This window comes from Sitodiplosis mosellana, unplaced genomic scaffold, assembly GCF_009176505.1.
Source record: "Sitodiplosis mosellana isolate CC-2019 unplaced genomic scaffold, AAFC_SMos_1.0 Smas_scaffold_5, whole genome shotgun sequence".
In the NCBI taxonomy this organism is placed as follows: domain Eukaryota; kingdom Metazoa; phylum Arthropoda; class Insecta; order Diptera; family Cecidomyiidae; genus Sitodiplosis; species Sitodiplosis mosellana.
In genome coordinates, this window is record NW_022595248.1 from 1,120,257 (window position 1) to 1,147,447 (window position 27,191).

Here is a 27,191-nt window from a genome sequence, read left to right on the forward strand (position 1 = left end):
GAAGTATTTCAATTGAATTGTTGGAAAAATATGACTCAATTCATCCAGTCAACGGTACAACTGCCATGCACAAAACATTACAAATTATGTAGATCTGTTACTGGCTTCAATATTTTCATTCTATAACGAATTAATTTCAAACAATAGACACCACCCGTTTATTGTCAAATTTTGAACTATTGTAGAGCGCCGTGGATTTCGTACGGCAAAATTCAGTACTAATTGGTGTGATTTCGTGGTATTTCACAATATGTCGAAATCACTTACGGCTATTTACAGCTCAATCACACCAATAAGTACTGAATTTTGCCGCACGAAATCCACGTCGCCCCACAATTTCACACTTCGTTTTCTGTATACAATCAATGCGAGATTATAAGTGTGTGATAGACACCAAACTCGATACCTAGAAATAAACGTTTATATATTTTTATTTTCATTTGTTTTAATTTTATGTACATAAATACAGGAATTTTTTTTTTTAGTTTTTGGACTTTTTTTTTAGATAGGTTAACATGCAATTCAACTGTGAATGCATTTTATGAAACTAATCAATGAATTCAAATTCAGAGCATAAGACATATTGAAAGTAAAATGTGCAAAATAAAGTTATGTAATAGCCACTTGATGGTTGTCTTTAGTTGGCGGTTCAGCAATGATATGGTCAATTTTGTTAATCGAAAATTGAACGCTAAAACGTCACGACAAATGAGAGATTATTGAAGGTATTGCTAAAACGAAAAAAACGATCATTGTCAAAGAGCCAATAAAATTAATCTTCTCTGTGTTTTTGGTGGATAAATACATGCATTGAATCATTCGTTTAAATTCATACTTTGAATCGCGGTATTTTCATTACGTAGCACCAGAGTACGCTAAAGTTGGAAATTAGATATGAAATGTCAAACTGTCACCGCTGAACTGGAATTTGCTTGCTTTGGATAGCACGTAGTGTTCAATGCCGCCAATTTGTATTGTGCACCAAACCAATTGATTTGTATGTGTGTGCGTTAGACGCCATCGTCTGTGCGACCGAGCATCAGTTTGGTTTTCATTCAGTTCTGTCAACGATTAGCAAACAGCATTCTGAGTCATCGAACATAAACAGCGCCCGAAATATTAAACAAAATTCAACATGTCGTCGCCATCAACATCAGTGAACGTTCTATGGAAAAAAGATGAATCACCGAATTCGGATTCATACGTTAATATTTTCAATGTCAAAGGACACGAAGTGAGTTTGCAAATGGTCAAATTGCAATATGCAATGTCCAAAGCATCATTTAACTACACAAGAGACGAAGCGTTCGCAAAATGTCTCCGTGAATGTGGCAAAGACTTTTTCAAAGACGGCGATTTCTTCAAAGCAATGTTCACATTTAACTGTGGTTTGACGAAAATCACAAATGGTTCAGAGGAGCTGGGAATTGCGTATGCAAATCGTTCGATGTGTTTTCTGCGATTGGACATGCCGGAAAAGGCTCTGGTTGACATTGAATTGGCTCGAAAATCGAATTATCCGGCAAATTTGATGCATAAATTGACCGTTCGCGAAGACAAATGCAAGCATTTGTTGGAGGACGAGGAATTCAAAGCGAAGCGATTCAAACTACGTGCACCAATGTTGAGCTTCAAGGAACACGAGTCATTCGCTGGCGTCGCTGACTGTTTGGAAATTCGCAAGAACGACGATTTTGGTTATCACGTCGTCACAACGCGTGATCTCGAGATTGGGCAAACAGTTCTGGTGGAGCCATCGTTCGCAATCACACCCAAACGATTCGAAAACATCGGCCGTGATCGCTGCTGGAATTGCTACAAAGATATGCAGAATTTCATCGCATGCAGCAATCAGAATTATATTGGCAGTCTTTATTGTGACGCGAATTGTGAGGAACAGTCATTCCATCGATACGAATGCGGTTTACCGAATCTATCTCGTAAAGAAACAACCGATTTAGTTCAGAAAATTCTCCACAAGCTCACTGTCACATTCCCCGACATCGATTTATTGATGAAGACTGTCGAAGCGTTAGTCAACGACGAGGAAGTCACCGATTTGTCGAGTATGGAGCAGAAAAGATTTTGCTCAATATTCAAGCTGATTCACAAGCATGAATTGAAGCACAATCAACAAGCGAAACTGTTGATTCCATCGGCTAATACCTTTGTTATGGTCATGGACATTCCAGACTTCAAAGAGATATTCAAAACCGAAGAGCAATTACGATTTTTGCAACATTTAATCCTGCATTTGCACCATGTCACCGAACACGCATTCGATTTACACGAATACAGCCCAAACGGCAGCAATGAACCAATCATGGCCCACACATTTCTTCACTATGCAAGTGCCGTGTACCCGTTCGCATGTTACATGAAACATTCCTGCGTGCCCAATGTCTTCTGGTATTCAATCGACGATCGACTCATCGGCAAAGTGATTCGGCCCATCAAGACGGGGGAACAGGTGTTCAGATCGTATTTGTAAGTGTAATTCATTCCATTCGATAGATTTGTTCGCAGATTTTATCATTCAAACATTCTATCGGACTTTTGTTTGAGGAAATCCGATACAGAATTCGAATATTTACGTTGAGATTTTGAAAACGATTCAAAGCATTCATGAATTTGTTTCTTTCAGGCCAGCAACTAATACCTATCAATCCGAAAAAGATTTCGAAATTGGACCAATCGAAGAGCGGTACAACTTCGAATGCCAATGCTCACATTGTTCAGACGAACCATCTGAAAATGTCAACTATGTGCGTGATCAACAGTGGTTTGAAGCAATGGCACCGATGGAAATGAAGCTGAAAGATTTCCGAAAGCTGAGTCGCGAAGAAATCGACGAATATGAAAAGAAGGCAGTTGAACTGGTGAAAAAGTACAACGACATCTCTCCGTGTTCAATCCAGGACAATTTGATTCTCATTTGGATTTTGCTGTCGCAATATTTCTAAATAGTCACAGTCATTTTGTCGTTGCTTGCAACAAATCTTTTCTGGCTCAACACAAACATTCCTACACATATAAATAGTAAATTCTAAAACATAAGAAAGAAAAAATCATATAAAAATATTCACATCAGTTTCAAAGCGATAAAAATATAGATTTTCGTAACCATTTAAATTAATCAACAGCAAAATTATCGTTAATCAACTAAAAATAGAACAAAATGAAATCAAATGTGGTTCATCAAACCAAATCTTCATCAGTTGGAATTTTTTTTTTTCAATAAAAAGTGTACATTTCTTGCGCATTCATCATTTTCAACAACATTTCAAGCAGAAAAAAAATCGCACTCGAATTCAAAGTTTCATCCATTTGGTATGCCAAAAATAGCGTAGTTGCTCGCACATTGTTGTTTTTGCCCCACCACAACGAAACGTCAAACATTGACATTGAACTGAAATCTACGCATTTTTTGTGCAGCTTTGCCGCTGTCACATCAATTAGCATCGTGTACGTGTTAGAGATAGACGCTTCTCTACGCTTAGAATCGAATTTTGTTGTATCGCGCAAAAATAAAATTGTTCGCTCGATTTTCTGTCGCCAAAAAAATCAGTTTGAGAATATTCATCATTGTTTTTAATCGCATAAAAAATGTCATCGCCGTTAAATGTTTTGTGGAAAAAAGAAGAACAATCAAATTTGGGTTACATCGATATTTTTGCTGTTGTTGGGCATGAGGTGAATTTAGCCGAACACGACAAGGCTGTTGAACAAAGTGGACCAAATGGAAAGAACAATGTGAATGCTGCTGAACATCAAGCAAAAGGTAAACAATTATTCGAGGACGGCGATTACATTGCGGCAATACGCGAACTGAACAATAGTTTGGCATTGTACACCGCTGATTCACCAGAGTTGGGATCGGTATACGCTGAACGCTCAAAATGTTTTCTTCAATTGGATTTGCCTCAGAAGGCATTGATCGACATTGAATTGGCAAAAAAATCGAGCTACACGCACGAACTAACTGCTCGCGAAGATAAATGCAAGTATTTGTTGGAGGACGAGGAATTCAAAGCGAAGCAATTCACTGGTCATGAACCAACGCTAAGCTTCAATGAACACGAAACATTCGCTGGTGTCGCTGGCTGTTTGGAATTTCGCAAAAGCGACGATTTTGGTTATCATGTCGTCACAACGCGTGATCTCAAGATTGGGCAAACAGTTCTGGTGGAGCCATCGTTCGCAATCACACCGGCTCTGTCATCGGCCAGTCGTTACAGTCGATGCGGCGGCTGTTACAAAGAGCTAGAGAACTTTGTGCCAAGCAAGATAAGCAGTTTCTGTGTTTATTGCAACGGAAATTGCATCAAAAATTCATTGCATGAAGAAATGTCGATGTCAACACTCAAGGAAACGACTGAGTTGGTTGAACCAATACTGCAGAAAATCGTCAGTGCGTTCCCAGATATCGATGTGTTGGTTAAGACGGTCGAATCATTACAAAAAGGGGAAGATGTGACTGATTTGACAAGCACCGTTCAGAAGCAGGCCTGTTCATTGTTTCGTCTCATCAACAAACACGAAATATCGACCGATCAACAGTTTAAACTGCGTCCAGCCGCTGATACATTCGTCACGGTCATGAAGAAGCCGCATTTTGGGCGAATCTTCAACACAGAAGAACGACAACGTTTTCTGAAGCACTTGATTCTGCACTTGCATAACGTTACGGAATACGCCATCGATTTATATGAACTGCAGCAAGAAGACATCGATGAGCCCATCAGAGGACACACATTCGTGCATTATGCGACTGCAATCTATCCGTTTGGGGGCTACATTAAGCACTCTTGTGTTCCGAACGTCATTTGGTTCTCCGTCGACGACCGTTTGATCGCCAAAGTGATTCGGCCCATCGAAAAAGGCGAACAAATCCTTCGATCGTATCAGTAAGTAGCACGATTCACACATTTTCAAGAAGTAAAATAAACATGTTTTCTGTCAAATTTTCCATCCATCCAATTCGAATTCATTTTAATTCCTAAATTTTCATCTCTGTTCGATTGCAGCCCAGGCACCCATTCATTCCAATTGGACAACGACTTGGAAGAGAAACACGTTGAGATCCGATACAAGTTCAAATGCAATTGCTGTCGCTGTTTGGACGATGAACCGTCATCACCACCAACCAAGCTCCACGTGGATCAAGATCCACTTTGGGTCGAAGTAGCAGCAGTGATTGATATGACGGTCAAAGATTTTTGGGCATTATCGTCGCAAGCGATTGAGCAATACGAAAAGAAGGCCATCGAATTGGTAGCAAAGTACAACAGTGTCTATCCGAATCATGATGTATTGTTCATGCGCGACAACTTAATGCTCATCTGGATTTTACTCGCACAGACTCAGAAGTCTCGTTAAATTTTGTTTCATTCATTTTGCATTAGATCATTGGCATTTTATCAGATTTTATAGCCGAGACAGTGCATTAGTTCTCTTTGATTTTATTCATAAATTCGAAATGGAATATTGATTTCTTCTTAAACAACTAACAGAGATTTGCTAATATTTTTCTAATATATTCGTGTAGATTTTTCTTGCCCAGAGGCAGTAAAATCACAAGAGCCTTACCTTATCATACACATTTTAATTTGATTACAGCCATTTTTAATTAATTGTAAATTCAATTTCTTCTCTTTAAATTTTGATTCTTTTCATCGATAAATAAAATAAATAGTGTTCATACTTTGAAATTGTTTTGGACATTTTTTCGTTTGGAGTTTTAATCGAAGCTGATGAAAAATATCCAAAAGAGGTAAGATTCTTGATTGAAACGAAGCTTCCCATTTGGTTGGATTGAAACTTTTTTGACTGCAACTGAGACACTATTGTGAGTTTCGTAAAGTTGTCCAGAGGAAATGTCGACGATCATTTTAGCAGCGTCTTACATCCTATAGAAAACAGATACGAGGAAAAAACAACAATTCGATCATACAAATGAAATTTTATTTTTGCCTTGTTGGGTGTTAATCTTGATGAATTGAAACAAAGAGATAAACATTCAAACATTTTCATTCGAATTCTTTCCTTAAAAAGAAATTCGATTCGATTTTGTTGCTTAATATTCTATTGCAAATAGAGTTTGATTCGAATTGTTGATGTGGAATCGGTTGTCACCGCAATATAATCGAAACTGAAAACTCATTTGGTGGATTTTTTGTTGGCGTTGTGAATGTTGTTCGAGTGCGTTCGTAAATTGGCAGCCCATGCAAAACGTTTCATGCAAATCTCACAGCGGGACGGCTTTTCTCCAGTATGTGATCGCATATGACTTTTCATCAATGATTTACCATAAGTTTCAAACTTTCTACAGATATGACATTCATACCGACGGTTTTGACATTCTTTTTGATGAGCTATTTTCTCAGTCATCAGCGAAAATCCTTGGAAACAACCATAGCAATGGAACGGGAACACATCGGTGTGAGTTATAGAATGCCTCCTTAAGTGTGTCGCATCTATGAATTCTTTTCCGCACCGATCGCATGAATATGGCCTTTCGCCGGTGTGAATTCGCTTGTGCCGGATCAAATTCTGACTGTACATACTAGAATATGGGCAAACAGAACATCCAAATCGTTTTTTCGGCTTCAACTGTTTCGCTGCAGACGTTTCACCATCCATATGGATTGCATTCGCTGACATTGTTGAACCCGATGTCGAATTTTGGTTGGCTTCTGTGCCGTGCACATTTGTGGTGTTGCCATTTACTTGCTGCTCGATTGGTACACGCATCCGTTGATGGTTTCCAAAAGCAATTAATGGAAGATCGTCATCTGTTGCTTCCTCCATTAGCTCTGTATCATGTTCCCCCTCAACGTAATCTGTACCTCCAATGTAGGATGCAATCAAATCTGGTGACAATCTTTGAAGCTCAATGACAAGCGATTGACCTTGGAATACACTGGTATTTGCAGATGTTTTTTGGTTGGCTGTGTGGTTGTCGCCTTGAATCAGCTCATTCTCCAACAATCCACTGAAACCGACTTCATTCCGTCCTAAAGCTGAGCTACTTGCCACAGTAAGATCAGCACTTTCATTTCTGGTTGATCGTTTAGCCTGGTCTTCTCTTGGCGAACCATTGCTCAGTCCAACCGTGTCTTCGTCATCAGTAGAGTCAACGATTTCGATTGGGTCCGATTCAGTATTCGTTTCTTCTATTTTGATGTCCTTTGGATCGAGACACTGATTCACCACACTTGTCAAATTGGCGCTAGAGCTGCCATTGACTCGTTCTTCCAACAATGTGACTTTGAATCGTTCGTAAATTGCTTTTATGCTGGAAGGCAAGTAGAATAGATACTTGATATCACTTTGTCTACATTCAGATGGGGCCTTTGGGAATAATAGCAATTATCTGAACTCACCGGCTATTTGAAGCAGCCAAAAAGTAATCTTCAAATTCGCGATTGAATTGCAAACCACAGGTGCGGGCTGACATCTTCATATTGGTCAAGGATTGCTCAATTTGTCGCTCACATCCAGCCAGCATTTTATCCATTTCCTCTTTCCAGCTCATGATCGAATTCATCTACACGCGTATGGAAAATGAGAAACATCCGACCATTTCAATATTCAGACAAATAAACAAATATATTCACCCGCCGAACCGATGACGTCAGCAAGAAGAGTTTTTCACATTTTCATTACACGTACGAAAATCACAAAATCCATTCTTACCTTTGACATGATTCAATTATTAGATTCACTGAATTCTCTTCGCAGTCCTATTAGATTGAATGAAATTCCAATTGGTTTTCAAAATCGAATTTACTTCTGTGTTACTTGTGACAGCGAAGAAAATGTGCGGAGTCAACAACGTGTTGTGTGCAATGAAGAATGAAACGAGAAACGAATGAGAGAAAAATGGCCAATTCAATGATATATCAACTGTCATAATGGAATCGAATTAGGACAGACTGTTATACATTATGCTTAAACGGGAAATTGGAATTTTTGGCCCAAACTCACTTTTGTTGAGCGAAAAATGTCAATATGTAGAAGCATGCTTTGAATTGGTCGAATTTTTAAGATGAATTGAAAAAGGTATTCAAAGTTACAACAAATGACTGGAAGAACATTTTCAATTTCCCATTTTCAAATTTGTCTTCTTTATCCTATCCATAACATCAAGTGTCAAAATTTTATCCGCTATACGCATGTTGTTGTGTGTGTTGTATGAACAGAACAGTCAATCGTTGTGTAATACGATAGACACCATTTGGTGATTCGAACAATTTCATTCCCTGCAAAAAGTGCCTTCTTGGAATGTTCTGCAATGAAGATTGCATGCAAGCACGGCACCACAAATATGAATGTGAAATTCTGGTACCACCATCTGCCCACGTAATTCTAGAGTTGCTCGTGCAAATGGTTGTCAAGACGAATATCGCATTCCCTGACGTTGATATACTTTGATATACTTATGCAAACAGTCGAGCGCCTTTTAAATGGTGAAAACGGCGATGGTTTGAATGCTGCAGAAAAGGATTTTTGCTCAATTTTTCAACTGATTCACAACCACGATAAACTGTCGATCGAACAATTGGAAGCGATTCCATTTACATCAGCTTACACTTATTCCGCTCTCATCGGTTTTCCGGATTTTAAGCAGAGATTTGTGACAGCAAAACATTGTCGTTTCCTACAGCACCTCATTTTTCATTTCATGCATGTGATTGAACACTTATTTGATTCGAAATGCTGCATCACCAATGGAACCAACGGTCTGGTTTCATCGTATTGTTTTGGGGAGTTTGCAGCTGGAATGTACCCATTTGGATCATACATCAATAACTCGTGCATTCCCATTGCAATGTAGGTTGGTTCAACATTGACAGTCGCTTTATCTGTAAGTGAACCAGCCAATCCAGAAAAGCGAACAGATTTTCATATCGTATTGGTAAGTTTCATAAATTGGTTAATACAACCTAGAAATTTTAGTAAATCAAACACAACATGCAGCCAATGCATTATAGGCTGGAGCACCATTGAACACTACGAAAAAAATGCGATCAAATTTTTGGACAAATATGACCGCTTCCATCCGATCAACGAAACGATTGAAATGCAGAAAACTTTGCAGTGCATGTGGTATCACCGTGTAACAAATTTCAACTTTTTCTTCTGCACATGAGAAATTCCGATTGCTTGTTTTAGAGGACCAAAAACCAAGCACTTTTGCATCATTAGTTTGTTCGAAACCACGTCTAGACTTTTTTTTATCGACACATATAAGACAAATTTCAGGCCAAAATGAGCAAATCACAAACATGAGCTTCGTTTTGACAGGTAAAAGCAAATAATTTCTAAATTTTCTGCCTTTCAACATCTAGTATGATCCTTTACAAACATTTTGGATACTTACATGACCAAATCGAGTGATGTTTTCACATATTTCTGGCCGCATATTTGGTTGGTTCGAATTCGACTCTGAAAGAATCGACTTTTGGCCAAAAATCCTTAAGTATAGGCTTTTCAGGGATGGTCTCTTGGCGCAAAGTTATTTTTTCTCGAAAATATGGGAAGTCTACCCAGACAAAAACTCTCAAAATTGACTTTTCGAGGTACCTCCCGAACAAAAGTTACGTTTTTCATGCATTTTGCTATGAAAATAACATTTTTTGTTCGGGAGGTACCCCAAAAATACACTATTTGGATGAGTTTCTTAGTAAAAAATTAATTTTTTCGAGAAATATTGGGAATCTTCCCACACAGAATCTCTTATAAATGATTTTTGGGGTACCTCCCGAACAAAAAATGATATTTTCATAGCAAAATGCATTAAAAACGTAACTTTTGTTCAGAAGGTACCTCGAAAAGTCAATTTTGAGAGATTTGGTCTGGGTAGACTCCCCATATTTTCGAGAAAAAATAACTTTGCGCTAAGATACTATCCCTAAAAAGCCTATATTTAAGGATTTTTGGCCAAAAGTCGATTCTTTCAGAGTTGAATTCGAACCAACCAAATATGCGGCCAGAAATATGTGAAAACATCACTCGATTTGGTCATGTAAGTACCCAAAATGTTTGTAAAGGATCATACTAGTTGTTCAAAGGCAGAAAAGGTAGAAATCATTTGCCTTTACCTGTCAAATCGATGCTTATGTTTGTGATTTGCTCATTTTGACCTGAAATTTGTCTTATATTGTCGATAAAAAAAAATCTAGACGTGGTTTCGAACAAACTAATGATGCAAAGGTGCTTGGTTTTTGGTCCTCTAAAACAAGCAATCGGAATTTCTCATGTGCAGAAACATGTGTTGCACGGTGTATTTGTTGGCTACAGAACATTGGTAATTCACGCTGACATCAACGAACAGACCATCGAAAAAACCAGAAGCAAATACTTCAATTCGGAAAGAAAACAGATGGATTTTTCAAACCATAGGCACTAAAGTCGCTAGAAAATTACCTTATCTTCAATAATTCTTACTACAAATAGATATCAGGGATCGAAACCAAACCAAACCGAATATTTGGTTTAAGTGTGTGAACAAACCAAACCATTCGGAACGTTCTGAAAAATGGTTTGTATGGCACACAGAAACGTTTATGCTTACGTGTATTAGTATACGACACTAACACAGTGACAACCCGCTTGAACGTTGCCCATACAAACCATTCTCAGAACGTTCCGCTTGATATGGTTCGCTCCGATGAACAGAGAGCAAAGCAGTGAAACCGTTCCGAAATCGGTTTGTATGAGAAACGTTAAACCGTTTTCGATCCCTGATAGATATCTGCATCATTTTATTTGTTTTTATCATTTTTCTTATCAATTCATTGCAAATCATTTAATGATTTTGATAGTTTTGGTTCTTTTCATCGCTAAATAAAATACATGATTCTTATTTGGAAATGGTTTTTAATGTGTTTCATATTTGCTTTGGAGATTAAATCGAAGCTGGTGGAAAAAACTTCAAAGAGGTAAGATTCTTGATTGAAACGAAGCCTCCTATTTGGATGGATTGACACTTTTTTGTCTACAACTGAAACAAAGCTGTGAATTTCGTAAGATTGTCCAGGAAATGTCAAAAATCATTTTAGCCGCGTCTTACATTATATAGGAACAGAAGAAAGATACAAGGAAAAAAACAACGATTCGATCATTAAATTGAAATTTTATTATTTTCTTCCTAAGCTTGATAAATTTAAACATTAAGAGTAGAAAAAAGGAACATTTTCTTTTAAATTTATGTTTAAAAAATTTTTCGGTTAGGTTAGATTAAGCAACAAGCTTAATATTCTATTGAGAATAGAGTTTGATTCGAATTGTTGATGTGGAATCGGCTGTCATCACAATCTAATCGAAGCTAAGGATTCATTTGGTGGATTTTTTGTTGGCATTGTGAATGTTGTTCATGTGTCTTGGTAAATTAGCAGCCCATGCAAAACGTTTCATGCAAATCTCACAGCGGGACGGCTTTTCTCCAGTATGTGATCGCATATGACTTTTCATCATTGATTTATAGGAAGTTTCGTACTTTCTACAGATATGACATTCATACCGACGGTTTTGACATTCTTTTTGATGAGCTATTTTCTCAGTCATCAGCGAAAATCCTTGGGAACAACCATAGCAATGGAACGGGAACACATCGGTGTGAGTCGTAGAATGCCTCCTTAAGTTTGTTGCATCTATGAATTCTTTTCCGCACCGATCGCATGAATATGGCCTTTCGCCGGTGTGAATTCGGTTGTGTCGGATCAAATTCTGACTGTACATAGTAGAAAATGGGCAAACAGAACATCCAAATCGTTTTTTCGGCTTCAACTGTTTCGCTGCAGACGTTTCACCACCCATATGGATTGCATTCGCTGACATTGTTGAACCCGATGTAGAATTTTGGTTGGCTTCCTTGCAGTGCACATTTGTGGTGGTGCCATTTACTTGCTGCTCGATTGGTACACGCATCCGTTGATGGTCTCCCAAAGCAATTAATGGAAGATCGTCATCTGTTGCTTCCTCCATTAGCTCTGTATCATGTTCCCCCTCAACGTAATCTGTACCTCCAATGTAGGATGCAATCAAATCTGGCTCAGTCCAACCGTGTCTTCGTCATCAGTAGAGTCAACGATTTCGATTGGGTCCGATTCAGTATTCGTTTCTTCTATTTTGATGTCCTTTGGATCGAGACACTGATTCACCACACTTGTCAAATTGGCGCTAGAGCCGCCATTGACTCGTTCTTCCAACAATTCTTCCTCCAATTTTTCGTAGGTAGCCCGTACACTAGAAGGTAATGAAAACCAATTTTCAGTAAAACATTACGTTTCGAAAATGATAGCAATTGCGTCGCTCACTTACCGATTGTTCGAAACAGCCAAAAAGTACTGCTTGAATTCGGAATCGAATCGCAAACCAGTATGCCGGGCTGACATCTTCATATTGGTCTAGGATTGCTCAATTTGTCGCTCACATCCAGCTAGCATTTTATCCATTTCCTCTTTCCAGCTCATGATCGAATTCATCTACACGCGTATGGAAAACGAGAAACATCCGAGCATTTCAATATTCAGACAAATAAACAAATATATTCACCCGCCGAACTGGTGGCGTTAACAAGAAGAGTTTTTCACATTTTCATTACACAAAATCCATTCTTACCTTTGATTTGCTTCAACGAACGTATTCAACGAATTCTCTTCAAAGTCCTATTAGATTGAATGAAATTCCAATTGGTTTTCAAAATCGAATTTACTTCTGTGTTACTTGTGATAGCGAAGAAAATGTGCGGAGCCAACAACGTGTTGTATGCAAAACGTGCAATGAACGAGCAATGAATGACAGGTGTCAAACAACATTGACCAATGACATTAAAAGAACGCCACCATCAACTGTCATCTTTCCAAACAGGAGAGACTGGAATGCGTTCTATAGTGGAATGGAAAATTCGAATTTTTACGCAAATTGTTTCTAATTGCAACAGCGAATGTTTATGTGAACTCCTCTCATCTGGATTAATATGATTTGTAAATGGAATTTATTGGCAAATACAATCCAATGCTCAATTGATTTCAAGCGATAAATTACCGTATCATTTGTGTAGATATTTTGTTTCCTAAAGCAGAAATTTATTCAAAAAATGCAGAAAAATCGATTCGGATCAATTTAATATAACGTGAAGAAACAAACACTCAAATTGAGAAGACATTTCGTTTAACATGATGTTTTGCAAATTTATTATTTCATTGTAAATGTCTGAATCTTTATGAACAATTAACATAACAATTGTGTTATTACATGTATGTTGAATGATGTCGATGTTCAAAGCGAACACCATTATCAATCGAACTGTGGTCGTTTTTTCTCTCGAAAATCAAACTTTCACTACTTATAAGTAGTGAGAATAATTATTGTCTTAGATAAAATGCAGCTAGTCTACAGTATGTGTGGATTTATGCTTTTCACACATACGTATCGAATCATTTCGATTTCATCTAACAAATATAAATGCTGATTAAAATATAACAAACAAATACATTATTAGACCTTAATATCTGTACAACAAAACTCACTAAAGCCTACATTCTTACGTAAAACATTGAAGACGCTAAATATTTTGTGACAAATTAATAAAATCACTATAAAAATGCCTCTTGGCATCTCGGTTCCGTTGTGCGCCTCTGGGCGTTGGTCTAAATGTGCCTCTTGGCAGCATTCGTTCAGGAAAAAAATTGCCTAGTATCAGTTGAATGAAGCCTTGTCAAGCGGATGTTGACGGATTATCTGTTGAATAAGCAAAAATCGGTCAGTTCGAAAGCAAAATTATTGGTTATTAGTTGTTCTCTGCCTCACCTTTTGTGCTGGAGAAGCTAAAGCTTCGTGTTTTGATGTTCTTGGTTGTGTTGTATCCACCACAGTTGGCACACTTCAACCCGATAAAATGGAATTTCACCGTTGATTGCTAGAGGAAAAATCGAATAAAATGAGAAAAAAAAAATCACATGTAATTAGGCCACACATGACTCGAATGTATCGATAAGACGATGTGATTCACAAGATGGTCTCTGTAACAATTTAATAAATGGCAAAACTCCTTGAAAACCGAAATCGAATCAAATATTTAACTCACTTTGAAGCAATCGTTGCAAAAGATGTCCACAATACTGTTCACGTGCGATTTTGGAACGGGTAGATTTTGTGCTTGTGTATCGAGATAGTCCCACAATTTGGTCATATCGATCATTGATGTTTGACAAGTTGGACACACGTAATGACCCGATGCCAGCTGAATTATAAAATGTCAATGAGAAGAAGTATTAATTCTGTGATGAAATGAATTCGTGATGAGGTCGTGAGTTAGGAAATGAACGCTTGCGTGTCGAAGTGAGGAAAGAGAAAGGCGTCGAAAGAGAAACAAGGAAATGTAATGTGTGAGGAACGGTGAATGTGCTTACCAACTGGTCGAAGCATGTCTTGTGCAGCAAATGACCGCAATCAGGAATATGACATGGATAACGAGATGTGTGTATGTCTCCCAAGCATACCGGGCAATTCGAACGTGATATATTCTCCACACACTGTAAATAGTGGATATTCATTGGGTTTTGACCAAAACGAACGAAAAAAGTCCATGTGTATTGATTGAAAGAAGAGGATGGATACTCACTCGATGTCCATTTGTTTTAAGCTGCAATGGCAAGCACATATTGCACACTTCGCAATGGAAAAAATTGTTCCGTCCACCGATTCGACAAATACCGCATCCATCACAATGATATTGATCCTTGTCCTCGTCGTCAAACAGATTACAAATTAAACACGTGAACTGCAAGAGGGGACAAAAAGTGGTTGAAATGAATGGCACATTACGAATTCAGTATGTCATATTTCAAGTTGTTCGACCCAGACTTTTTTCTCCATCGCTATTTTTCGCTTACCTTTCCGAATCGTATACCACAATTGGCGCATTCCGCTTGTACTTTTTGTCGTGTATCACAATTCGTGCAAATTAATTCCGTTAGCGTTTTCCGATCGAAATGATGGTCCTCATTCTCATCGTGACAGTATCGACAATTGAAGAATTTTCCACAACACGGCGTCTAAATTATGGGAAAAGAGACAAGAGAAAAAAAAACGTTCGATATAAAATCTGATTTGACTTGAAGTAATGAAATGAGATTTTTGTTTTAACACATTTGTACTACTGTAATGGCTATACCAACAAACACCCATCAATTTTACAATTTGCAACGCAATAAATTCATGAAAATATCAATACGAATACAATTTAAATGGAAATTTCTACTCAATACATGCGAATCGAGAATGGCAATTTAATGGCGAAATAAAACCACTTTGAACGCGAGAGTTGTTCAGGGAGAGAGAGAGAGAGAGAGAGAGTGAGAGAGAGTGAGAAAAAACCATCGTCATGTTGATGCGTCCAAAAAGTGATGATTTGCTGAATTTATTATTGCATTTATGATGTGACAAGACAAGACGATAATTTGTTATGATAACACAGTGGGCTGTGTGACAGGCAGAAATGAAACTTTATTGCAAATATTTACTTTTTCTTTCGCTCGAGGGCAATTTTTCGTCCGTATTAATCTAAAAATACTAATGAGAGCGCTGAATTGAAAGTGTATCATGGACTTTTGTGTCTTTGTTGGCAATTGCTCGATTATCTTCTTTCATCAAATCAGAATGTCACTCTAATTCGTTCATATTTTCATTTCCAATAAAGTTCAATTCACCGTCACACGGTAGCTTCATTAGCACACACGAGTCGGAAAGCCCACGCGTCCATCGCATGCACTTCATTTCTACGATTATCGTCAACGTAATTAAAATTTGCACTCTTCTAACCTCAAAAGAGATATGAGATATTCATGTCCAATGCAATTTGCTTGCACTTAGAATTTCTATTTCTTTTTTGATCTTAACACAAACTTGAAAGACTCACGAGTGAAAAACATTTGACGGCTTAAATGATGTGTGCATTTTGCCATGTGTTGATTGTTTCTTTTTATATCGATGCTAAAAACGTCTATTGTCTCAAAGGGATGCCACTGTGCAACTGGTGCTATTTACTCTTCGCATTGTTGTTGTATTTCTGCGTGAGAGACAATGAATGTGCTAATCACAAAAAATAAACACCATAATTGCTTGGCTTTGTCCATATTTTCGTTTGCTTGTTTTTTCGATCGGCACTTGAATGCCGCCCGCTCCCAGTGATTCATGTGAACAATTGTTAATTGGAAAGACCATCCAGCTGTCGCTAAATCCAATCCAAATGACTACTATTTTTAGATCATAAAAATACTATAAACTTTGTGAATTTTTGCACGACGCGATATCTCTCTCTCTCTCTCTTGCTGCATTAGCTTTGTCGCCATATTTTACAGTTGGAAATAAATTCTGTGTGCTGTTGCTTTTTTTGTCGGCCGAGTATTCGCTCGTCGTACCGTCGTGCTCGTAAGAACTGTCTAACTACATTTGAATATGGCAACATTTTCTCCGTAGTGTGTTATCTGCGCGGAAACAAAGAAACTAAACACTGGAAAAGTCAGTCTCATTCTTTCGGTTTAGTTCGATTCAATTCGTTTATGGTTTTTTTTCTCGTTCGTTGGAATTTTTATGGCATCGAATCGGAATGCGCGGCTAATTCGAAAATTGTTTTGCTTAAAAAAATTTTCGACTTGTAAATAAGATGCTATCTTTTTGGGCGCACACAAAGCGATTGTTGTCACAAAACACACAATGTGCGCAATGACAATGTTATTTATTTTTTTTATCTCAATTCAATTCAATGAAAGGCAAATATTTATTCCAGTCTTTGGTCCTATCTCCGTACGTCTTTCTCTGTGTAGTTAAGAGATGTGAATAAGGGAGCCATGTTTAGTGTGTGTGTGTGTGTGTGTGTGTGTGTGTGTGTGTGTGTGTTTGACTGTGCGTATGTCGACGAGTCAAACAACAAGTGGAAGTAAAGTAATGAGCCAATCTATAATAAATAATAATTTCCTAAGTACACAGAATTTTGCGATCACAAGCGACCCAACACGCTCACATTCAATTTTGGAATTGGCGCGCAATAGCAATTTACCCTCACTTCTCTCTTTCTCACTATCTGTGTCAAATGCTAGGGGAATATCACACTCCTGAATCTTGTGAGATATTTGAAATAAACATCAATTGTATGACATATTTTCGAATATTTCGAATAAATAAATCAGATTTTTGTGGACTTTGGAGATATTTGAGATTTTTTGCATTAAATCCGAATAAAACCATTAAAATATCATTCATAATCACAAAAATCCACAATATTCCGCCGTATTCACAAATATCCACCATATTTCATACGACAGATTCTTAGAGATAAATTGGATTTTTTTGAAATATTTGAAATAATTTAAGCGTGATATTCCCCTAGGTCAAATGCAAATGAGCCAATTTAGTGATAATATTTGGATCACGATTGAAGAGAATTATTTTCCTTAATTTGATGTAATTGTAGCACAAACACGTTGTACATTATATCGTACACAATATAAACTGCCTTGCTCTGCTCGAGTCTCCCGCTACAGCTATGGCTGCTTCGGCTGTTGCTCTTCCAGCCATATATGCGTTGTTTTATCAATTGTATTCCATACACTTCTATTATTACCATAAATCAATAATCATGGAATTTATTGAACAAGTTTATTTGCATCGGTAACGATGCGCGATGACAAGAACAACAATTAGGTAACAATAGAAATGAATAAAAAGAAAAAAACGATTCTTCGATTTGGCCTTTTATTCTTCTCGTCGTTCGCGAGAGAAAGAGAGGAACCACAGAAAGTGAGTGTGAAAAAAAAACAGCCGCAATTTCAATTGCCCAGTGTTTCTTTTTTCTTTGCTGCTTATATCAAAAATTGTCATTTGCTTAACGAATTCGCTTGATTGCATTGCATCTCTGTGCATTGACTCTGGCTCCATTCAAATCCCTTGAACACATTGTATACAATTCGATTGAGAGTGGCCATTGAAAGCGCTCGTTTGCCGCGAGTTGTTAATGCAAATGTTCGTTTTTTATTATCGCAAATAAGTGAGAAATAACAGCTAAGTGGCTGATTCGCGCATCATTCAGATTCTATTTGATGTGAAACACAGAAATGGGATGAACGGGAGCGACAGTGAGAGCGATAGAGAGAGAGAAAGCGAAGCAAAACAACGATCCAATTACTTGAACAAATTAGGCTCAATTAGATTTCATCGAGAAATTGAATGGAAAAAGCGACCGCATCGCACATACTACTCTAAGTTCCTTTTAGTTTAATGTAAACATCCCAGACATACGTGTAAACTATTCGTACACGAAGAGACTAATTCATTTTGGTCTATCTATAAAACAGCTCAATACGAAATGAACTTAAACAATCGATAAATATTTTGCAAATATTTACCCGAAAAAAATGGAATATCTTCATTTTTTAATGAATTGTTATTGGGTTTCAATGGGAAATGTTCTAGGTTGATCGGCCCAAAATCCATAGAATATAGCATTTGAGAAAATTACGTCATCTGAACCATGGTCGGCGTAGCGATATGTCCCGGTGAGAAGCGAAAAAAACCTGTTCGATTAAGAATTTTCGCTTTATCTTTTTTTTTAAACCACAAAGATCATTCAACTGGTTTGTAACACACACGGTGACTGATTTTTTTGCAGAGCCAAAATATGAGCGGAGTTCAAAATGCTTACATATCAATTCTAAGAATAGGGAACCTGGGTTTTTTTTATCGAATGAACGATGAATTGATTATACAGGCGTGTGCGGTGAAATTTTTGACAAAAAATTCCATTAGGTTTTAATGATATGGTGAAGCATCGTTATCGCCAGCCAGCTATCAGTTAGCAGCGAAAGACGAACAGTTCTTGAATTTTTGGCCGACTCGTGCCGAGCTTATAGGCCGTTATAACAAGCACCTTTTTTTTAGAAACAAGGTAACGTGTAGTGTCACGTTCCAAGCAACTGAAAACGCTTTTAGCCTGGATACTCTTTTTCGATGCGTAAAACATTATTAAAACTTTTGTTTGTAATTATGACTGGTGTGTGAGATAAACTAGTTTTCAATTATTGCATTTTTTTGGAAAAAAGAAGATTCTTGTTTTGGTTCGCCTTTTTAACTCAAAGAATGATTTCTCCTGTTGATTCTTCTCTTGGTGTTGCCGTTGCTGTTGCGTGTCGCTCGCAGTATGGTGCAGCAAGCGATGACTTGATCACAATTTCAATTGTAATAGCATGAATGAGGCGATGCTTTGAATGTAAAAAATATGGCTGTAGACTACAAATTGATGCGAGATTATGATGAATTAACAATCGATTGAGATTTTGACGCACGACAGCGGCGACGACGCCAACAAAAGTGTTAGTGTGCTGTGTCAGGGACGATTGGACGATATACCGAAATGAATCAAGTGACACACGCAGATGTGTGCCTACGACCGATCACTTGTTTTACATTGTAAAACCGTGGCTAGAAATCGTCAGCATACGGGCCAGCGTACGTTAGGAAAATAGCTCACACAATTCATAAAAAAAAATCATCGGCAGCACATACATGTTTTGTTTGGGCTGTAGTGAATCGTAAATACTTACTTCTAAACTGGTTTTGAACTCACAGCGGCCATTTACACGCATTTTGAATGCAAAGCGGCCAAGAGTCGGCCATTCGGTGTGTGTGTGTGTGCGCCCAGTCAAATCGGAATCGTGATATTGATGGTTGATAATTGTGTTACATTCGATGTTGTACACACACGTTAGAACTTTCACTTTGTCATTGCTTCCCAGCCCATGTTGCCATCGCGCAACCTCTCGTTGACAAAAAAGTCAACATAACAGCATTCAATATGCCAAGTGGAAATGCTAAACAAAATTCATGGACTTAATGTTGTATTGGCTATATTTAGCATTCACAAAAACCATAACAGCCCATCGATCGAAGAAAACGTATGGAAAACGTGCAAAAAATCATATGTTTGATTTTTGTTTCTGCGTTGTAAGCCAGCCAATTGATGACAATATATTTATTCAAAATCAATCGAATCAATCAGCGGAAATTTGTTTGCCATTCATTAGACCGAGCGTCCGAATCAATCCAAATCAATTATTACTTTTGAGAAATTTATCCTTCAGAATCGCTGTGTAAGCTTTGGAAACTCTACTGTCAGATTGTCAGCCATAAAATAAGAGATATGTCGACACCAGTGCCATCGCTGCCTCTGCTGCAGCATCAAAATGACAATGACAATTCAAAAAAATATATTTCGAGAGTACAATTCATACTGTGAATTTGATAGGACCGAAAATACTGGAAGGAATTGAAAATTTAATAGATGCACACGCTCACATACACACAATGGACGTGTGTGTAAAAAACAGAGAGATCATAATTTAATCGTCAATAAAGTTGCGTTTAATGTTGTGGGTCGACAACATCACGACATGCAACAGCACACATTCGGGCAGTTTGGCATGCTCAATGGCTGGTTGATTGACTGGCTAGCTGGCTCGGCTCGTTCACTTACTTGACCGAAAGCGTGTTGCGCTGCTCGGTCGTGCGCTCGCGCTTCTATCCCATTCACAATTTTACAACAAAACGAATATTGAATATTCAATAAAGTTAAATTAGTTGAATTAAAATCACTCTCGCAATGTATGAATATAACGGACGAAACGAGCATATTTTGCATTGTGTATTATGATGTTCGTATGAATATGAGTTTGATATCAGCAGCACAGTGAATTTAATATGAAACAGAAAGAAGAATAAGAAAAAAAGTGTTTCGAGAACTAAGAATGGATTTTTATTTTTCGTTTAACTTACGACAAATTTAGCCTTACGCTTGTAGTGCACACATCCATACGTTTGCTGCGATGTCGGTGGCGGTGGCAACGGTGGCGATTGCGACTGTTGCTGTTGCTGTTGTTGCTGTTGTTTTGATTGTGTGTCGTCATCGATAACTACGTTGCAATCAGTTTTATTGTTGGTGTTCACATTTTTGATATTCTTGCAAATGTCTTGATTATTTATGCATTTATCATCATCAGCCATTTTAGCATCATATTTCCCTTTCGTTGTTGTCGTTGTTGTCAATTTATGAGAATCGGCATTGGACTTTAACCGATCCATATCACTGTCTTTTGCATCGCCATCGACGCTTTTGATGGCCGGTAACTTTTCATCACAAATGCTCATTTCATCATTTTTTTCCATCATTTTTCTCGCTCTCTTTCTCTCTCTCTCTCTTTCAATTTTTCGCGAACCGTTTTTCTCCCCACTATACTCTTTTAATCAGCACTTAGCCGTTGCAAACAACAAAATCTTTTATTTTCATGAAAACAATCGCGATCTCTTTATTTGCTTTAAATCGAAGCGGCGGCCGTTTGTGACTTTGACTGTCAAAGTTTGACACTGTCAGTTCAATTAAAATGATTTCATCAGTGCTGATTCGGTTTTTCGCGTTTTTTCTTCTTCGGTCATTGGTGCTGAGCACACTGCAAACGAAACAAACATCAAATGAACTCGCGCGCACACACTGATCTTATTTACTAAATTTCCAATGGCACTTTTGTGTATCGTCGTTCACTTAATCGATTCCAATTCATTCGGCTCATTTGCTCTATTAATTCAATTCGTCGCAGCAAAATGCTTCGTTTCGTCGGTTGATTTTTTTTTCACTTTCAATTGGACTACGCTCTGTTCCTTTTCATATTCATGTCTTTAGTTTTTTTTTATTTAAATATTTTTTTTTCTTCTTCTTTTTTTCGTACTGTATGCAGACTCCGACGCGTATGAGAGACTGCTCTCTGTGCTCTTTATTCCCTTCTCTGAGCAAGTTTTTCTTTCTGTTGTTGTTGTTGTTGTCTCGTACTTTTTCACTGCCTTTTTCGTAGTCGTGTGTTGTTGTGCTTAGCGCTTAATATTCATTTCGAACGTACTCAATTACAAATCAGTTTTGAAGGCAACACACACTTTTCTCTCTCTCGTTTCTTCTTTTTCAGCGCTCACACTAAAAAAAAAACTGCAATCTCTCTTTCTCTCGTAAAAACTGTCACATTCTTTTTTTAAACTACTAGTTGGAAACTACTAAATTTTTTCGGCCCATCATCATCACAGCTGATAGGAACGAAGGCATTTGATAAGTCACAATACACTCTTTCACCTTTCCAATTGGAATTTTTTCATTTGTCTTCTTCTTATGGACGTTTTGGCATTTCTGTTCAATAATTACTTTGGAAGGTTGTATTTCTTTTACACTACTATTCGAGAGGTAGATTTATTACGAAATTTTTCAATCTCTGTCATCACATTTTACGAATCACTACTTAAATTCCAATATTTTTTCCACTTCACAAAATAATTGATACAAATAGACACACAAAGCGACGCAAAAATTTCCTTCTTATTTCTTCGATGTATGAAAAATATTTTACACGTCACTGGTTATCGTTTAACACTTGCAATTCGACTGAAATAATTTATTTGTTCGCTCAAAATACGAACCCATTTTCTGGTTGAATGTTCACATTCGTTACTCCATACACATACGTTTCTTTTTCTTCTTTCACACAAACTCGCGTGTTATGATGGTGATGCGTTGAATGTGTTAAGCACCATACTTCTGCGTGATATCATAAGTAACTGTTGCTTCACATTGCTTACGAGAGCATGTTGACAGCTCGCTCGACACAGACAGACCAACAATACAACATTCACACAGATCATATGGAAACAACTGTAAGTATCGAACAAAAAACCCATGGCCCAATGTCAATATAGCACACTAACTCATACAATCGCGCACACACATTGCCGTATTCACATTCACTTTGTTCAACGAGCTGCCAGTTTAATGCCAAATAAGGCGTTATTGCCATTAATGATTCAAAAACGAGTGAATCAAGTGGAGATCTCATGCATTTGACTTATTTTTAAATTCTTCAATCGCTTTTTTCTCTCTTGATTTTAAATAATATGACGAATAATAAACTATTCACTAGCTAGTTCAAGAGAGTGAAAGACATTTTTTCTGAACTCGAATTCCAGTTGATTAAATTCAAGTTTGAAATGAAACATCAAGAAAATACGCAACCATTGACCGTCTCCACTCAAAACGGTTTCTATTGTACAACTGGAATTTTTTTTTATTGAAGAAAAATTTGTGAAAGGAAAATGTCTTTGGCAGAGAGAAAATATTTAATGGACAAGAAAATCTTCAGCAGAGAAAAAAAAACCGTAGTCTTGTTGACAAATTGTTCCAGAGTCTTGTTTAAAACTAAAAACTTAGATACTAGTCAATTACACTTAAAATATGCTATGGCAAAACTAAATAGACTTCAATGAGTTATAAAAAAAGTGACTTCATCGTCGAAAGCAAGAACGGAAAATCGCATGAATTGATGAGTTTTTGAGTTGGAGTGTGCTGAGCTGAAAAGACAAACTACCGCACTGTCAAGATGAAAGACTCTTCGATGACTGTTAGCGAATAGTTTTTAATGAATAAACTTTTTTTTCGGAATGGTTTGAAGTGGGTTGGTCAAACATGGAAAATACTATTGTGTTTTCGTAAGATGGGTACGTCCATCGTCAAAGAGTGAAAAACTCGAAAATCAATTCGATTGAACTGTTCATGCTGTAAATAGTTCCTGCTGATTTGACATGATGCCAGCTCGTTATTTTTAGTTGGCAAATGGTCTTCAACTTTTCCACCCGTATGTTTTTTGAACATCTCTTCCTTATTTCGTCCACAATTTTGAACATCTCTTTTTTCGCCCGGAAAATTGATGCACAAAAATCGGTACCAATCAGGTTCAGGTTTAGTGTTTCAGGGATTTTAATTCTAAAATTTTCCAAATTCAATTAAAAATTGACAATTCTCAAACGCGGTGAATATTAAATAAATGCTCGCTCCATTGATAGCCTATTGGCCAATGACCAAAGTGAAAACCAACTTCCGTAAAATGTTTAACGTTTGAAAAATCAATTTGCCTAGGAACAATTCGAGCACACTTCTACGGGAAAGGGAAAATATTTGCAAAGATGGTGCATGCACGATACCGGAAAAGTTTGTTCTAGAAATTGAATTGCCTCGTCGATGAGTTGTTTATCGTTTCGACATTTATTTACATGTGACGTATGTGAAGTTTTTTTTCCCGATGGCAAGCAAAACAGTCAAGCAAAAAAAGATAAACAAATATTTGATGAAATTTCAACCATGTGAACCACAGTTGAAATTTTCCAAATGACTTGGGCCCGATTCGGCAACGATGGCAAATGACTACAAAAACGCAGTTGAAAATAACGAAAAAAAAACTTTGAAAATTGCACACCGTGCATACGAAATGTGGCATGAAAATAGACATACAAGAAATTCTCGCAAAATTTTCAATTGAAATAATTAATTTCGGAAGCACACATGAATACAAAATGGGAGCAAAGTTGTAAACGAAACAAATTGAACCCGGGCTCGAGCTCGAGAGTTCAACGGTTGGAGGGAGGACGAATGTATTGAAGAGCCGAAGAGAAGAGTTTAGATTTTTATTGGCAAACAAATTTTGCTTTTGTTCAATAGCGATACGATCGTTTCATCAATGACTACAACGTGAATGTCTGTGCGTTATGCCTTCGATAAAAGTGCCACGGTGTCAATAGAACGAGCAACTTCTCTATATAGAGTGTATATATACATAAACACCATTCCACACTCGATGTGAATGTAAGACAATTCAAAAATGTATGAAACTTTTAATATGCTTGCGATGAATTTGCAGCTAATTTCATGGTAATCGAGAAATGCAGAAGTGTCCGTTCTTTCCATTCGATTCGGGTTTGCTAATGTTTTTCTTTGTCAAACAATAAATAAAATTCCCGTTTTATAACGTTTATTGGCTGTCAGAACATGTGCACTTCATTGCATGCTATAAAACATTATTAATCATAAAAAATGTGTGTGTGGCACCGTTTGCCAGGCACTCCTTGCACTCAAACAATTCTCAGTCGATCGGTCGGTTGCCGCGAATGTGCATCTGTGTACGATATTCTCCATTCTTATGTGGTCGCACTGAATTGTCGGTGGTGTGAATGGACAGTGGGTGGGTGTGTTTGTGTGAATGCTTTTTTCTGTGCTACTTGCAAACTGTTGAGATTATAAACTTTTTCAATTAGGTTCGAAGCGCCGGATAAACACACAACAGCACTACATATGGAGCACGTATGACCAACAAAAAAATAATATTAAGCATAATACAAAACAGGGGCTTATTTCTTTTATACCATGCCACATACTCGCTGCGTTATCCGAACGATTTTCTCCGGCCAATTCTCGACCAAATCTGATGCTCTCCTCTTCGGTGTGGAACGAAAACTTCATATGTGTGTGAATATCGGTATAATGGACGTATTAAAAAGCATGAATAGTTTTTGCCATGTGAAACGTGCTCAAAACATCGAGAGAGAGTGAGAGAAAAAGATACACACACATATCGTTGAAAATTCTCACGTCATTTTACATTCAGGCGACGAGCACTCATTCACATTGAATAGATGCTTTTCGGAGCAATCGTGTGCATATGAAGGGCGGCTGTCGATCATAATAGCATCGAATTACATTGCCTTGACTTGGTGCACAAAGTTCGACACATTCTCTGATATGAAGTCAGGGGAATTGAGACAGAGAAGGTGACACACAGAGACAGAGAGCGACTGATGCTTAAGTGATTTTTTATGTGACGATCAATGATGAAAGTTTATGTACGTTATACGCAATCAACGCAAATTAGTTCAATCAAAAAAAAGACCGGTCAAATTCAATAACATTCAAACTTTTCGTTGGCCTGAAAATAGTTGAAAATTCAAGTTTAAATTTTTCAACCCAATTGATCGATTCAGGAAAGTTTCGATGCGATAAATTGAGGAATTTTATGAGAATTAATCGCTGCGCTTAAATATTTAAAGTGAAAATAGTTAAAAATACACTTTTCGAATTTCCGAGACAAACCCAAGACGGCTCAATATTTTATGCATGAATCGGTAATACAGTAAAATGTGATAGAGTTATTCGATTTAAAGTCGACTCTATCGAAACTATCCATTTCATGAATTATGTTCCAATCAAAATAGCGTAAAGTGAAGTACGCCCAAAGTAGGAGCTGAATATAAATTGTGCGGATAATTCATAAGTATGATTTATACTTATTTTTGTTTTCGCACGTAATTCCTCTTATTCGCCGTTCGTCGAAAAGAATACAAGCACATACACACACACAAACACTCATGACGAATTTAGCTCAATTGCTATTTATTTGCCATTTGGGATATAATCACAGCCGAATCAACGCGATTGAATGAGCATATTTACACGGTAATTGACGACGATACTCGATAAAATCAACGTCATTTCATTGTGCAAATGAACTGTTTTACGCCCGAAATTGATAGCATCTTATCGTGTGTATTTTCGGCTGGTGTTTGCATGGACCGTCGTTCGTCAAAAGCACACTCACTCACTCACTCATACTCACACACTCACACAAACCGAGTATTTTATGTATTTGTATCACGTATCCGAAAATCTCTTCTACAACGGATAACCGAATTTAGAAGGAATCGAGTGAGAGCAGCTAACGTCTTTGCTACGTGGAGCAAACAGCCAAATATTTGCTGCATGTGATTGAGTGTTATGGTGTCTAGGCGTACTCTAGCCATAGCTAAAATATGTATATTATGTTATTGGCAGCGTTACCGTACGTGTGTCATAAAAATAATATGCTGAAAGTCACCTCGAATTCAATAGAAAAAAAGGACTGAACAGCAGCTTGATGACAGTATGCCCAGGCCAGAGAGAATGAGAGAAAAAGGAAAAAAAAACAATTTCATTTCATTGATTTTAAATCATGTCTTTGGAATGGAGAGAATTTCATGAATGGCATGTGACATCGATTGAAAATTGGATGACACTTTTTTTTCCTTTCCTTTCGTTCTTCCTTTCTCTCTCGCTCGCCTTTCTGTTTCGGGGAATTTTTTTTGGCAATATTCAGCGTTAAAATGTTATAGCATAGCCGGATTATAATGGTGCAAAATTTAATGAACCAAAAAATGTCTTTAGTGATAAGATGCAGTCGGACAGAGAGAACAGCTTCGGTTGGTCGGAGTTCGGGTTATTTTGCCGTATGCTGGTTTTT

At 37.4% G+C, this 27,191-nt stretch overlaps 5 protein-coding genes across 5 annotated transcripts in view; 3 read left to right on the forward strand and 2 right to left on the reverse strand.

Moving 5' to 3' along the window:
- LOC129566934 (uncharacterized) overlaps window positions 1-27,191 on the forward strand; it is a 175,728-nt gene that overhangs the window by 32,984 nt on the left and 115,553 nt on the right. The window lies entirely within an intron of this gene.
- LOC129566921 (SET and MYND domain-containing protein DDB_G0273589-like) lies at window positions 935-3,262 on the forward strand. Its single transcript, XM_055443315.1, has 2 exons — window positions 935-2,487; window positions 2,645-3,262. Exons 1-2 carry the CDS (start codon window positions 1,136-1,138, stop codon window positions 2,961-2,963), a joined length of 1,671 nt encoding a protein of 556 aa, XP_055299290.1. The 5' UTR covers window positions 935-1,135; the 3' UTR covers window positions 2,964-3,262.
- LOC129566922 (N-lysine methyltransferase SMYD2-B-like) lies at window positions 3,308-5,711 on the forward strand. The gene is made up of 2 exons (XM_055443316.1): window positions 3,308-4,907; window positions 5,028-5,711. Exons 1-2 carry the CDS (start codon window positions 3,607-3,609, stop codon window positions 5,377-5,379), a joined length of 1,653 nt encoding a protein of 550 aa, XP_055299291.1. The 5' UTR covers window positions 3,308-3,606; the 3' UTR covers window positions 5,380-5,711.
- Window positions 6,160-7,833, reverse strand: LOC129566978 (zinc finger protein 37-like). Its single transcript, XM_055443427.1, has 3 exons — window positions 7,699-7,833; window positions 7,386-7,549; window positions 6,160-7,297 (listed from the first exon to the last, which is right to left on the reverse strand). The coding sequence occupies exons 1-3, from the start codon at window positions 7,705-7,707 to the stop codon at window positions 6,160-6,162; spliced, it is 1,311 nt and encodes a 436-aa protein (XP_055299402.1). The 5' UTR covers window positions 7,708-7,833.
- LOC129566929 (RING finger and CHY zinc finger domain-containing protein 1) lies at window positions 13,179-22,749 on the reverse strand. The gene is made up of 7 exons (XM_055443327.1): window positions 20,836-22,749; window positions 14,904-15,065; window positions 14,633-14,791; window positions 14,421-14,543; window positions 14,096-14,251; window positions 13,819-13,927; window positions 13,179-13,749 (listed from the first exon to the last, which is right to left on the reverse strand). The coding sequence occupies exons 1-7, from the start codon at window positions 21,226-21,228 to the stop codon at window positions 13,727-13,729; spliced, it is 1,125 nt and encodes a 374-aa protein (XP_055299302.1). The 5' UTR covers window positions 21,229-22,749; the 3' UTR covers window positions 13,179-13,726.